At 45.1% G+C, this 12,971-nt stretch overlaps 1 protein-coding gene across 2 annotated transcripts in view; it reads right to left on the minus strand.

Annotated features, from left to right (window-relative positions):
* Positions 1–12,971, minus strand: part of TDP1 (tyrosyl-DNA phosphodiesterase 1) — a 97,052-nt gene that overhangs the window by 15,225 nt on the left and 68,856 nt on the right. For both annotated transcript variants that reach the window (XM_011949428.1, XM_011949429.1), the window contains one exon: positions 10,945–11,047. In XM_011949428.1, the coding sequence (XP_011804818.1) occupies positions 10,945–11,047 (103 nt within the window). The remainder of the gene's footprint in view (positions 1–10,944; positions 11,048–12,971) is intronic.

The following is a 12,971-nucleotide window of genomic DNA, read 5'->3' on the forward strand; positions in this document are numbered from 1 at the left end:
AAAAAAAAAAAAAGAAATACTGATCTGTAGAAATGGGACTAAAGTTCCTTTCCTGCTTATTTTATAAGCTTCTGCACAACAGCAAATGGCACAACCTGTGTGAAAGCGTTTTGTGTATGTTAAGACCTACAGAAAGGTATGGGTTACAGCACTGATGAAGATGGTGACCAGTAATACAGTGAAAGGCAGGAGGTGGCAGATGGCCAGGCACAAACTCTACACAAAATAGGAAGCAATGCCCTTCTTCCAGTCATTTTCCTTATCCAAGAAGGATAAGGAAAGGCTTTGTAGAGGATATTTTAGCTAGGGCTTGAAAAACTGGTGTAATTTTAATAAACAGAGAGATGATGGGAAGAATACCAAGCGTGAGAACAGGCTAATCAAAGGCAGGGTCGGCAAAGCACAAAGCAGGCACGTCCCAGGAGGGCAAGGGCCCTGACACAGAGGAGGGGGACAGGGAAGACATGGAGGGCGGGCAGGCCAGCTCAGCAGCACCTGCCCCTAGGTGTCCCTGCTTACATGTCACCTTTGAAACACTCTGGATCTGAGGAAGCCCTTAATTATCTCTTGCTTTTGCGGACTGCTTACTTGCTGTGTGGCTCTAAGCAAGTTACTTAGCCTTTCTGTGCCTTGGTTTCCTCATTTACGAAATGAAGATGATATGAGCACCTAACTCATAGGGCTACTGTGAAGATATATAAGTTATTTAACAATGACTGGCCCATGGTACATATTCCAGGAAACAAATGAGTATAATTGTAAGTATTTTCAGAGCAATTCTCTGTGATGTAATCACTCCTGTTTTATAGAGGAGGAAACATATTTGGAGGTTAAATAGTTGCCCAAGGCCACACAGCTATTAAAAGTGGCAAGGCTGGGCACAATGGCTCACACCTGTAATCCCAGCACTTTGGGAGGCCGAGGCGGGTGGATCACCTGAGGTCAGGAGTTCGAGACCAGCCTGGCCAACATGGAGAAACCCTGTCTCTACTAAAAATACAAAAATTAGCCAGGCATGGAAGACTATGCCTGTAATCCCAGCTACTTGGGAGGCTGAGACAGGAGAATCGCTGGAACCCAGGAGGCGGAGGTTGCAGTGAGCTGAGATCACGCCATTGTACTCCAGCCTGGGTGACAGTGACACAACTCTGCCCTCCCCCCAACCCAAAAAAAAAAAAAAAAAAAAACCTAGGCACGGTGGCTCATGCCTGTAATCCCAGCACTTTCTGAGGCTGAGGTGGGCAGACCACCTGAGGTCAGGAGTTTGAGACCAGCCTGGCCAACATGGAGAAACCCTGTCTCTACTAAAAATACAAAAAATTAGCCAGGTGTGGTGGTGCGCATCTGTAATCCCACCTACTTGGGAGGCGGAGGCAGGAGAATTGCTTGAACCCGGAAGGCGGAAGTTGCAGTGAGCGGGGATGGCACCACTGCACTCCAGCCTGGGTGACAAAGCAAGACTCTGTCCCAAAAAAAAAAAAAAAAAAGTTGGCAGGGCTGGAAATCATACCGTGTCTTTCCGATTCTTGGTCTTACATTCCTTCCACCAAGCAAACAAATGGTCTCACATTCACCACCAGGAACTGTGACAAAGGAAGAATTCCTTGAAAATTTAAGGCAGGCAGGGTCAAGATAAGCCGAATTCTAGAAACCCTGGTATTTGGACATTTTAAAAAATAAAGAGGCCAGTGGTTGGGAAGTGATACCAAGTTAATGATTATTAAATACTTTTTTGGAGTTTCAGGTAAAATATGACTTCTCTCTTATTTAGCTCCTATTAGTACTGATATTTTCAAATGTATCATGGCCACAGGTTATGGCTCTTTACAGCCTGGGCCCAGATCTGAGGCTGTGTGCTCAACCCGTGATTCCATTTTGTGATATTTGACTTCAGATGTGAGAAGGTTTGAACTATCCCTTTCTGACAGAAACCAATATGCTTTTATTTTGAATGCCATTTATGATCCAAATTCTAGGTTATTAAAAAAAAAAGTACTACTTTTCCCCTTCAATCTGAATGTCAAATAATTTGAGGCTGTCTTCTAATGATCATTATTTCTATATCACAGTGGTATCACTTGGCGTTTTGCGAAACAGAGGAAGGCACCCTCCCAGGCATAGATACTTAGAAGACAGTTAAGACAATAAGTTTATAAAACACCAGGTGAGAGGGTGGACATATATCACACATAAGAAATTGCTGGCTTTTCCTTTCTTCAGCTTTGGGAGTGAAAGAGCTGATTATCGCTGTGATGATTTATGTTTAGCAGCTTAGCTCAATCATGGGGAACAGGAGGCATGCTTCAGTTTCAGTTAGAGATGCAATTTATGTTTTTATCTGCATCTATCCGAGTAGCAACCTCAAGGGGTAAAACCCTACACAAGGCATCAGGCTTTCCTGGATAAAACAGTGACAGCAGCTGAACTTCCCAGAAGAGGCACACAGTCAAAGATCAACTAATTGGCAAGGAAATAAATTACAGGAAGGTGGTAGCATCTTTCTTGCAAGGCATGATCACGACTGAAAGTGCTTCCAGCTAGGGGCTTAGGAAAAGCTTTGCGGAGAAGTGTAAACCTAACAGGATTTTGAAGGATGGGTTTTTGATAAGCAAAGGGGCTGTTTGCATGGGGCTGGGGGAATGCAGTTCAGAAGGAAAGAAAAGAGTGCAACATCATCACAGAAGTGACATCAAGATTCTGATTTGACTGAAAACCCACGGAGTATCAGCCCCTGCTTTCAATCTTCTGTTGAACTGTGTGGCTTATATGCGATTGCTGCTACCGCTAATATCAACTGCAACCTTTACTGAGCACTTGGTAAGTACCAGGCACTTCTGTAAACACTTAGTAGGTTATAACTCTTGATCTCACATGAGAGCCTATGAGTTACATTTTTCCATTGTACAACAAGAAAAAGGGGCCTACAGAAGTAGAGTAAGGGGGCCAAGTCTAACACAGCTTGTAAGCAGGATCCCAGCTCCTCTCTGTCTCACTTCAAAGTTCATTCTCTTTCTCTCATTTTGGCTCCTAGAGATCTGAGGTCCCTAAGGGATCTGTTCAATGTGTTCTCCCATATTCTCTTACCAAGTTACTTCAGAGTTTCTGAGGCAAACAGCAGTAGAGCCCAGGATCACACTACTAGTAAAAAGGGGCCATTGCTGCTACAGCCTACGGGCATTAATGTGCTAACAAATACTTGTGGGTGGCTGGAGCCTGGGGGACATGCTGTTCCAGCTCACAGTGGACCTTGATGTCACACAGGAGTCCGGACATCATCTCGTGGGCCAAAGACTGCTGCTGAGGATTTAGGGGCAGAGGAACACAGACACTGACACGTGGGTAGAAATCCAGCAGCAGCCTGAAATGGGGGAAACAGGGAGGGAAGGGTCAGTTCATCCAGGGGAGAGAGAAGGTGACGACCAGTAGGAACAGGCAGAGAAGTTCTTGCCAGGGCAGATGGTATAGGATGTGGACAGGTGAGAGGAAGGAGTAGAACGCAAGAGCTGTGGCTTTATTTGCTGGATGCGAGAATATCAGCGGGTACTAAGATACACCATGTCAAATTGCTGCCCCTCTGTGGCCTCCTGGGAAACTCTGGGGGCCCACAACAGATGGGCTGGGCCCAAGGCAGGTAGGCAGGGCTGGTGTTGGAGGCAAGACAAAGAGAGGTGAAGGTGGTAGCTCTTGTAAACTGTATTAGTTCTTCCAGCCAGAGCCACAACATAAGAGTGCATGTACTTGTGGTACACACCATGTTTACAATGAAGAAGTTTAAACAGAACAGAGAAAAGAGAAAGTAGAGACTTGACTTTTTGGGACCCACTAGCACAGGACCAAGTGACGCTGGGGCTCAGAAGAGGCTGAGATCAGCACAGGGACACCTGGGCTACCTTCATCCGGAAGGAAGCAGTATTGGACCCTGATCCAGACTTCTCAGATGTCTATGTGCAATATTACTCCCAGAGGCAGGAGGAATTCTAGCCACAGTGCACTAGACAGGCTCAAGTCCAGGACCTACTCAGTGCCTGACAGAGTATGTGTTCAATAAACACCAAAGGAATGAGGTCCAAAGAGAGAAGTACTTGTACCTCCCTGATACATGCTCAGAGGCCTTCGGGTTTGGAATACAGCTACTGATCTTTGAAATAATCACAGCTTTCCTATATTGAGACTTTCTGAACTGTAGTCTAATTTAAAAGTTAAATACACTTAAAGGGACAACCCAGAAAACATTACATAATTGATAAATTGATTTTAGACCTGAAAAGAATAAAGTCTTTGATTTAAATTAACAAAATTTTGTTAAGCGACTACTATATACCAAGCATCACTAAGTGTTGGACATACAAAGTCAAATGTACCTTGACGTGACTCTCCAAAGCTTTTTTTTTTTTTTTGAGACGGAGTCTCGCTCTGTCGCCCAGGCTGGAGTGCAGTGGCCGGATCTCAGCTCACTGCAAGCTCCGCCTCCCGGGTTTACGCCATTCTCCTGCCTCAGCCTCCCGAGTAGCTGGGACTACAGGCGCCCGCCACCTCGCCCAGCTAGTTTTTTGTATTTTTTAGTAGAGACGGGGTTTCACCGTGTTAGCCAGGATGGTCTCGATCTCCTGACTTCGTGATCCGCCTGTCTCGGCCTCCCAAAGTGCTGGGATTATAGGCTTGAGCCACCGCGCCCGGCCCCAAAGCTCTTGAAAGTATTCTTAGTCAAAGGGAAGCTATTGACAACATACTGTACAAGTAAGGTTGTTCTCAAAAGGATGTATTTCCAGATTTATTCACTTAAAAGAACAAGAAAGAAATAGGAACACGTGGTACCAGGGACTTACAGCCTACAGATCAATCCCAGGGTTCAAATGGCATCTTTATCATGAATGGGAAACGCTGGTTCTCCACCTGCTGTATTTTTAGTTCACAGTAGTGTCACATCACATGGCATCTTGGTTCCAGAGTGACAGGCCCTAATCATGGCTGTGGGGAAGTAGAGAACTGCAGGATTCCTTTTCTAGGTGAGGCCTCTGCAGTGTGTGACACTGTGCCATTCTGGGCACTAAGCTTGACTGTCGGCAACAATGGCTCCAAATGAGCCTCCCAGAACAGAGCAAGTGACACGGCCTACTGGTGAAGGACAAAAGTGGCAACTCTGGCTGCTGATAACTCAGACATGTGGGTGATGCGGACACAGAGTTCTACCAAGAGATATGAAGGAGGGCTGATCTCAAGGAAGTAAATTCTGGATGATGTCCAGTCTGAAGGATGTCTAAAAAATTCTGTATTAAGTAAGTCTATTTGGCAAACATGAAGCCAAAAACACTAAAAGGCATGTCTTGCTGGTACTGAACAGGGAAACCCCAAAAAAGATATTAACACCTGGCCTCATTTTATGATAAACTGCATTCTTGTCAGTAAACATTTTAGGATTATGATACAGAAATCTTTTTTTTATTTTTATCATTTATTATTATTATTATACTTTAAGTTCTAGGGTACATGTGCACACCGTGCAGGTTTGTTACATATGTATACATGTGCCATGTTGGTGTGCTGCACCCATTAACTTGTCATTTACATTAGGTATATCTCCTAATGCTATCCCTCCCCTTCCCCCCACCCCACGACAGGCCCCGTTGTGTGATGTTCCCTACCCTGTGTCCAAGTGTTCTCATTGTTCAATTCCGACCTATGAGTGAGAACATGCGGTGTTTGGTTTTCTGTCCTTGCGATAGTTTGCTCAGAAGATACAGAAATCTTTAAGATATTTATTAAGTTAATTTATAGGGATTGGCATTTGTAAGTACTGCAGTGGACTCCTAAGTGTATGTGTATTTTAATTTCAAGACAGCTACAGATGAGCTATTCCATATTGCAAATTGCTTTACAACACAATTTGTGAACAGATTTAAGCACCTACTGCACACAATACCCACTGGACCAAAATCACAGTCTCCATACTGTTTCACACACTTCTCACATTGTTCGGTATGGGTCAACTTAAAGGAAACAACTTCAACTAACAGACACTTAGGAAAAGCCTCCCATGTGACCCATTCAGCTCACTCTGGTCCAGAAGACACAAGTCGGTGGTCACAATGCAAAGTGGGATATGTGCTGAGCCCCAGGTTCTAGAAAGTTGTGGATGCAGAGGAGGGGTGCCTGGAGTGAATACAGGTGCAGCAGGCAGAGGTGGGGTGTAAAGGTGTCATTCTCAGTACAGATTATGGCTGGCTAGCAGGGTGGATCTGGCTTGCACAGCAGAAACAGTAAGTACCAGGAACGAGACGTTAGGAGTCGGAGCACGAAGGGGAAAAGAAGCCCCACAAAGGAGCCTGGATTCTGCCGTACAGGATCTCCAGCAGGTAACATAACCAGATCTGTGGTCTACAAGGCCCATTCCCACAGCATGGATGTGGCCCAGGGAGGTGAAGTGGGGGCCATGGCAGTAACAGCTGACTCGCCCAACATGTGATGTTGCGGGGGTGGTTCAGAGGGAACAAATTATCAAGCAGCATTAAGGAGTGAGAAATGACAAGATCTTTTGGGAGGCTGAGAAGGATCACTTGAGCCCAGCAGTTCAAGACCAGTCTGAGCAACATGGCAAAAGAGAAAAATTAACAAGTCAGCCGGGCGTAGTGGCACACAGTTGTAGTCCCAGCTTCTCAGGAGGCTGAAGTGAGAGGACTGCTTGAGCCTGGGAGGTCGAGACTGCAGTGAGCTATGATGGCACCACTGTACTCCAGCCTGGGCGACTGGGCAAGAGTCTGTCTCAAAGAAAAAAAAAGAAAAAGAAAAGACATGCCAGGAGTGAGGTGAATGGTAACAGTGACTCATTCATAATCAGGTTTGTTCAGTAGTGTGGCTTACGTGGCTAAGATGATGATTTTGATAATACATGCAATGTGCTATATCCTCGAGTACATTTTAAATAGTATAAATCACAATCCTAATTTCAGAATTATATTTTATAAGATTCAAATTCTCTGAAAACTAGCCTGAGACCACTAGCCCTGCTTAAAAAAATGATGCCTTTCTACTATCCATGTGGAACCAAGGCCAGTGGTGTGTTCTGTTCTCCGGTCTCCTTCAGATTGGAATTCCAGCCTCTCACACCCACACCCCATCCCCATTCCGAGCACACAGAACTGTTGGCTCTTTCCCAAACACAGCCTGCACTATTGTCTCTGTCTGGAAGCCTCCTCTTCCCTGACGGCAGGTTAAGCTCATACTCCTTTCTCAAGAGTGAGATCGAATGCCACCTCCTTAACAAAGCCTTTCCTAAGCCCCCCAGACAGAATACATAGTCCCTCTTCTCAGAGCCCCTGTATTTTCAATGCCCCACACCCTACTTCTTGTCACATATTGTAATCACTGGTGTCTGTTTCCTCAACTTATCCATGCGTTTCCTGAGAACGAAGCCTCCACCTCATCCTTTATTCTCTCTGCAGGGGCCTGGAAGACAGCAGGCACAGGGTGTGTGTGGGACTGAAGTGAGTGTGAAGGAGGGCAGGCCCAGGCTACTGGAACGTTCAGGTAGGAGCCTGGGGTATGTTTTGAGGAGGGAACTGTCGAGCTGTTCCATTGGACAGCCTCTCTTTCACAAGCTAAGCGTCTCATTCCTGTGCACGTATAAACTCAGCGAAATGACAAACTACCTCATGGCACAAATCTCTGGGTCATCCTCAGTGTCAAAGCCATCAATGTTAATTTTGTGAAGGCCGAGCAAAGGTCTACTTTTTTTCCAGAAGCTTCACATATCAGTAGACAACATAGATGTTGTGATACAGGCACTTAAAGTCTCCTGTATCAAAAAAACCCAACAACCCTTTTTACAGACTGACAAGATGCATATCAACTCACTTATGGGTGAAACCCCCTGGTAGTATCTACCCCTCAGGGTGACTTCCTCGCCGACATCCATCCTCCCTTCTCTGGAAACAGGCTCATTCTCTGGGGACGGATCTGGGAGAGTCCTGAGTCATGGAGGGCAGATCTAGGCCTGAGGTGTCACTGGGAGGTGGAATGGCCAGCACCGGGCTGCACAGTCATGCTAGCTGCAGTAACCTAGGGAGAAGGGCCGCTGCTGAGTCCCCTAAGAGGGCCTGGCCCCGTCACTTCCAAGTCTCAGCTGCTCAGCAGCTCTTCTGATCCTGTGACATCCACCCCAGCATCTTTTCAGTAAACTCCTTTCATCTGTGGGCTTCTGTGGGCACAAGTTGGTCTCTGTAACACACAACAAAGTCCTCTGGCTCTGCTCACTCAGGTAGGCACCTCCCTCAGGTCTCAGTCCCCAGCTCTCACCCAGAAAGGATGTCTCTGTCTCATTGCTTAGGTGTATCAGGTGGCCATCTGACTCTATGACCACCCTGGCCCACTAGCCTATGAGCTCCCTGGGAGGGGAAGGGTAAAGCCATTCTGTGTACCATCCACAATGCCTGATTAGAGCACTCTGCCCAAGTCATTTGTGATTCACTGAGGGACAGAGACAGCCCAACCAAAGGGACAATGGCTGATGAGAAGACAGGTATAGTGAGTGGGGCCTCACCAGGGTCATGATGGAAGCCTGCTGGAAAGCACTGTTCCAGGCTCTGTTTTTTGAGATGTGCTAATAAACTCTTGGAAAATCTGTTACAATCTTAGACTGTTAATTACATTGTCACCCTAATCAGGGCCTAGCTCTTGAATCTGTTGACATAGTCTAGAAGGGGTGGAATCTGTTTTATATTCTTGTCTGACAGTCTTTATAAATAATGCAAACTCTATTTTACCCAGAATGTGCTATAATGGGGCTCTTTCTTACTCCAAAATATAGAAGATCCCACCTATAAAGTCAGTTTAGGCATTCCAAATGATTATTTCTTTTTCTCCATTAGCCTTCATTAATGGATAGTCAGAGAAAGAATATCTGGGGTAAAAAATGAATAGCTCAGAAGGGTTTAGAGGACCTGGAAGGCAATACATTTCTTCCTATTAGCATTTTCATGATTAGCATTTTCATGGTCAGAACAGTTACAAAGGACCAGACTTTTGTAAATGCTGACAACAGAAGCCAAACAGGAGTGATGTGGAATTTATTCCATTACTTATTATTGGGTGAGAACTCCAGCCTCAGTTATTATAAAAGCCACAGTCACTACAATCACACCTCCTAGTGTTGTGACTTCATTGTTACCCAGAAGTTGTGTGATAAAGTTGAAATCTTATAACTAAAAGAGGTTACATACTTTTGTAGTGAAACTGAGATGGAAAGAGAAAGAATGGATAGATTGGTGAGAAGAGGAGAGAGAAAGGGAGAAAAGAGCTCTTCACCTGAGCATGGTGTGAGAAACAGTGAGCAACGCTGGGGTGGGCTGGGAAGGTGGGTGCTCTCCAGCATGCCTTAAGACTGGATTAAGCAGTGGCTCACACCTGTAATCCCACTTTGGGAGGCTGAGGCAGGCAGATCACTTGAGGCCAGGAATTGGAGACCTGGCCAACATGGTGAAACCCCGTGTCTACCAAAAATACAAAAATTAGCTGGGCGTGGTGGCAGGCACCTGTAGCCCCAGCTACTGGGGAGGTTGATGCAGGAAGATCGCTTGAATCCTGTAGGTGGAGGTTGCAGTGAGTTGAGAGAGTGCCACTGCACTCCAGCCTGGGCAACAGAGTGAGACTCTGTCTAAAAAAAAAAAAAAAAAAAGGCCTGGATTAGTCCAGATTGAAGTCTGAGGACAAGCACACACCAACTCCTCAGCTAAATCTTCTGGTCCAGTCAGAGTCGTCCACAATGGAGCTTTGTCATGGGTGTTTGTCATAAATTCAACTATAGCCAGTTGCGGAGGGGGAGGGGGAAGGGAAGGGAAGAATGGAGGGAGGGAGGGAAGGAAGGAAGGAAAGAAGGAAGGAAGGAAGGAAGGAAAGAAGGAAAGAAGGAAGGAAGGAAAAGGCATTAGCCATCTCATCGTGTGGGTGAAGCATTAACCATCTCATTGTGTGGGTGATTCTGAGTGTGTGCCCACAGTGACAGGAAGGGAAGAAGGGAAGAAGGGAGGAAGGGAGGGAGGGAGGGAGAGAGGGAGGAAGAAAGGAAGGAAGAAGCATTAGCCATCTCATTGTGTGGGCGATTCTGTGTATGTGCGCGCAGAGTGAGTATGAGGAGGTGACATGGGAGATCTTAGTCCATGTGCCTCTTATGGTGGGAATGTCTCTCTGGGTCAAGTGTGATTCTAGCATTTAGAGATAACAGATGGCTTGTACACCCCAGTCCCTATGTGCAAGCCACTCCTTCTGGTGTTTGGACACAGAAACCTCAAGTAGCTCCAGAGCTGGGTACAAGCTGGCTGTGCTGGACATCTTGAGAGACCACTTCGACATGGTGCTTTTCTAGGGGGCTTACTGGGCCAGAGGCATATGTCCTTTGTGCCACCCCCTGGCCCCACCTGGCCAAACTCGAGACGATGATGTGAACCAATTTCTGCTTCCCAGTTTGTGCTACTACTAATTCCTTTCCAACAGTGATGCTATTCCCACCTCTCTCTATACATCCTATATCCTAAGCATCTTTCAAATACTCTGCCAAGCTCTCCTGCTTCCCAACTTCATCATCCAGTTACCCCTACCTAAAACAACTTGTGATTGATTGGGCCATTCCTTTGGTGACTTGTCATCTACCACCTTGAGATAAATCTTCACATTGTAGTTTGCAATATTTATTTTAAATGTTATTAATTTCGCTGGAAGCCCACAGTCAATTCCTAATCAAATACATGCCTTGAGAGCAGGTATCCCACTGCGCCCAGACTGGTGAGTGTTCAGTAAGCTCAGAGGTACAGACCAGTGGTTAAGAGCGCAGGCTCTGGGTAAGAATCCTGTTTCCTGCCAACCTTAGGCAAGCTGTTGTGACTAAAGGAAGAGAACACAAAACCCAATTCATTTCACATGTGACCCACTGTGCAGTTGGAAGTGTAAACTTACAAATGCTGAAGGGAGGAAAAGGACCCCAAGCTCGTAGGAGCGGATCATCAGCTGGGTGCCATTCTTCTCCAATGCTCCCCAGGCGGCCTTGGACAGATTCGCGCTGCAGAGGCAAGGACACAGAAAGGGCTGACTCAGGGAGGCATCTCAGTGTGGGTCAAACTTCCACAGCTGCAAGAGCACCGGTCAAAAAAATATATAGCTGCAATCACATTCATTCATTTTCTAGCAGAGCTGCTGCATTTTTGAAAAGAGAATTTAAATCCTGCTGTTCTCTAATCCTCAAGATTTATCTAATTGCTAATTTGGGAGAGCTTCACCCTCATCTGCATTTTCCTGAGGGCAGCTATTAAAATAATTATCTTTCCTTAGATTTTATTTTATTTTTTTCTAAAGCCCCTTTTCTTTTCACGATCCTGGAGTAGCCATGATTTCTGGTTTTGTTGTATATAAAACCAGCATTTAAGAAGAAAGTTAATATTATCTTATGCAGTAGTATCTTAAGCTTCATATTTCCTTTTTCAGTTTTTTTGCCAGGTAGTGCTAATTTCTGCTTTCAATGTGAAGAAAACAGCTCTGAGAGCAATAGACTGTTATTTGTATCTAAAAAGAAATGGTACATTCAGAATGATGTTTTATATGTTCAAAGAGTTGTGGCTAAAAAATCATGATACAAGTCAGGCATAGTGGCTCACTCCTGTAATCCCAGCATTTTGGGAGGCCGAGGTGGGCAGACCACTTAAACCCAGGATCAGCCTGGGAAAGATGGCAAAACCACATTTGTACAAAACATTAGCCAGGCATGGTGACGCGAACCTACAGTCCTAGCTACTTGGAAGGCTGAGGTGGGAGGATCGCTTCAGCCTGGGAGGGTGGAGGTTGCAGCGAGTGGAGATCGCACTACCACACTCCAGCCTGGAAAACAGTAAGACCTCGTCTCAAGAAAAAGAAAAAAAATCAAGCAATGTGTCAGAGATTAACATAAACCCATAATAAACATTTTTTTCAGTTAGGTTCACCCAAGTTGTATTTCATTTTTAAAACTTATAAACCTCAGCTATTCAGAAAACTCTTTACAGCCTGACTTTGTGGATGACTGGGACTTTTTCAAGATTCACTCACTGGTGCACCAAGTATGTTTTCTGAGTTATGTGCTGGAACTATTGTCTGCTGGAATTGGAGAGTCAAATAAAAACAATGACCAAGAAGATTAAAAGAGTAATGTTTGTTAAGGGTTCTATGGGAACAGAGAAAGAAGAATGTGGAAATCAGAGCTAAGGAAAAATTTTGAAGCGATTAGGCTGACTTAAGAAAACAGAGCATTATTTGCAAACTTTCCTGGCTTCCTAAATGAACCATATTGAGGACAGGAAACCTTTGCACCAGGACATGAACATCACTGTCTGTGACGTCGTTGAGACATTAAGTGAAGAGGAAGCTGAGGTTTATGATAAAGTGGTATTATGATTCTAGGAAAAAACCTTCTTTTAAAAGTCCAAGATGACATCTTGCTTTTAGGTCTTTCACCTGTTAGTAAAAACAGGTCATCTCCTTGGCAAAGAGAAAAGTCTGACGGCAAAACCAACCAGTGGGTCTAAGGTGTTTTTCTCACTTTTTAGATGATCACTTTCTGACCAACTCTTGACTATCAGTATCATGACAACACAGAGGTATCTTCTGGAAGGCTGTTCTCATTCTTTCCCGATGAGTTGTGTTTTCTTAGCATTCCAAGATTTGAGGGCTTATTCCAAAGTAAAGTTCCAAAGAGATCACAAGGACAGCCTTTCAGATGGCTTCCTCCAATCCCTCCTTGTATTTGGCTTCTAATAGATTTCTAAGCATCTGGAACCTTAGAAACTCTACCGTGAACACTGAGAGCCTGAAAGTCACTTGCAGGTTGTCTAGGTGATAAATCAACATTCCCTGACATATCTTGAATAACTTTTTACATTCTGGGTAATACTTTGAATCACTGGCACCTGGGGCAGCCAGGAACATGGGGTATTTCCAAACTCTTGTGGGGTGGG

Source organism: Colobus angolensis, unplaced genomic scaffold, assembly GCF_000951035.1.
Source record: "Colobus angolensis palliatus isolate OR3802 unplaced genomic scaffold, Cang.pa_1.0 Scaffold3, whole genome shotgun sequence".
Taxonomy (NCBI): domain Eukaryota; kingdom Metazoa; phylum Chordata; class Mammalia; order Primates; family Cercopithecidae; genus Colobus; species Colobus angolensis.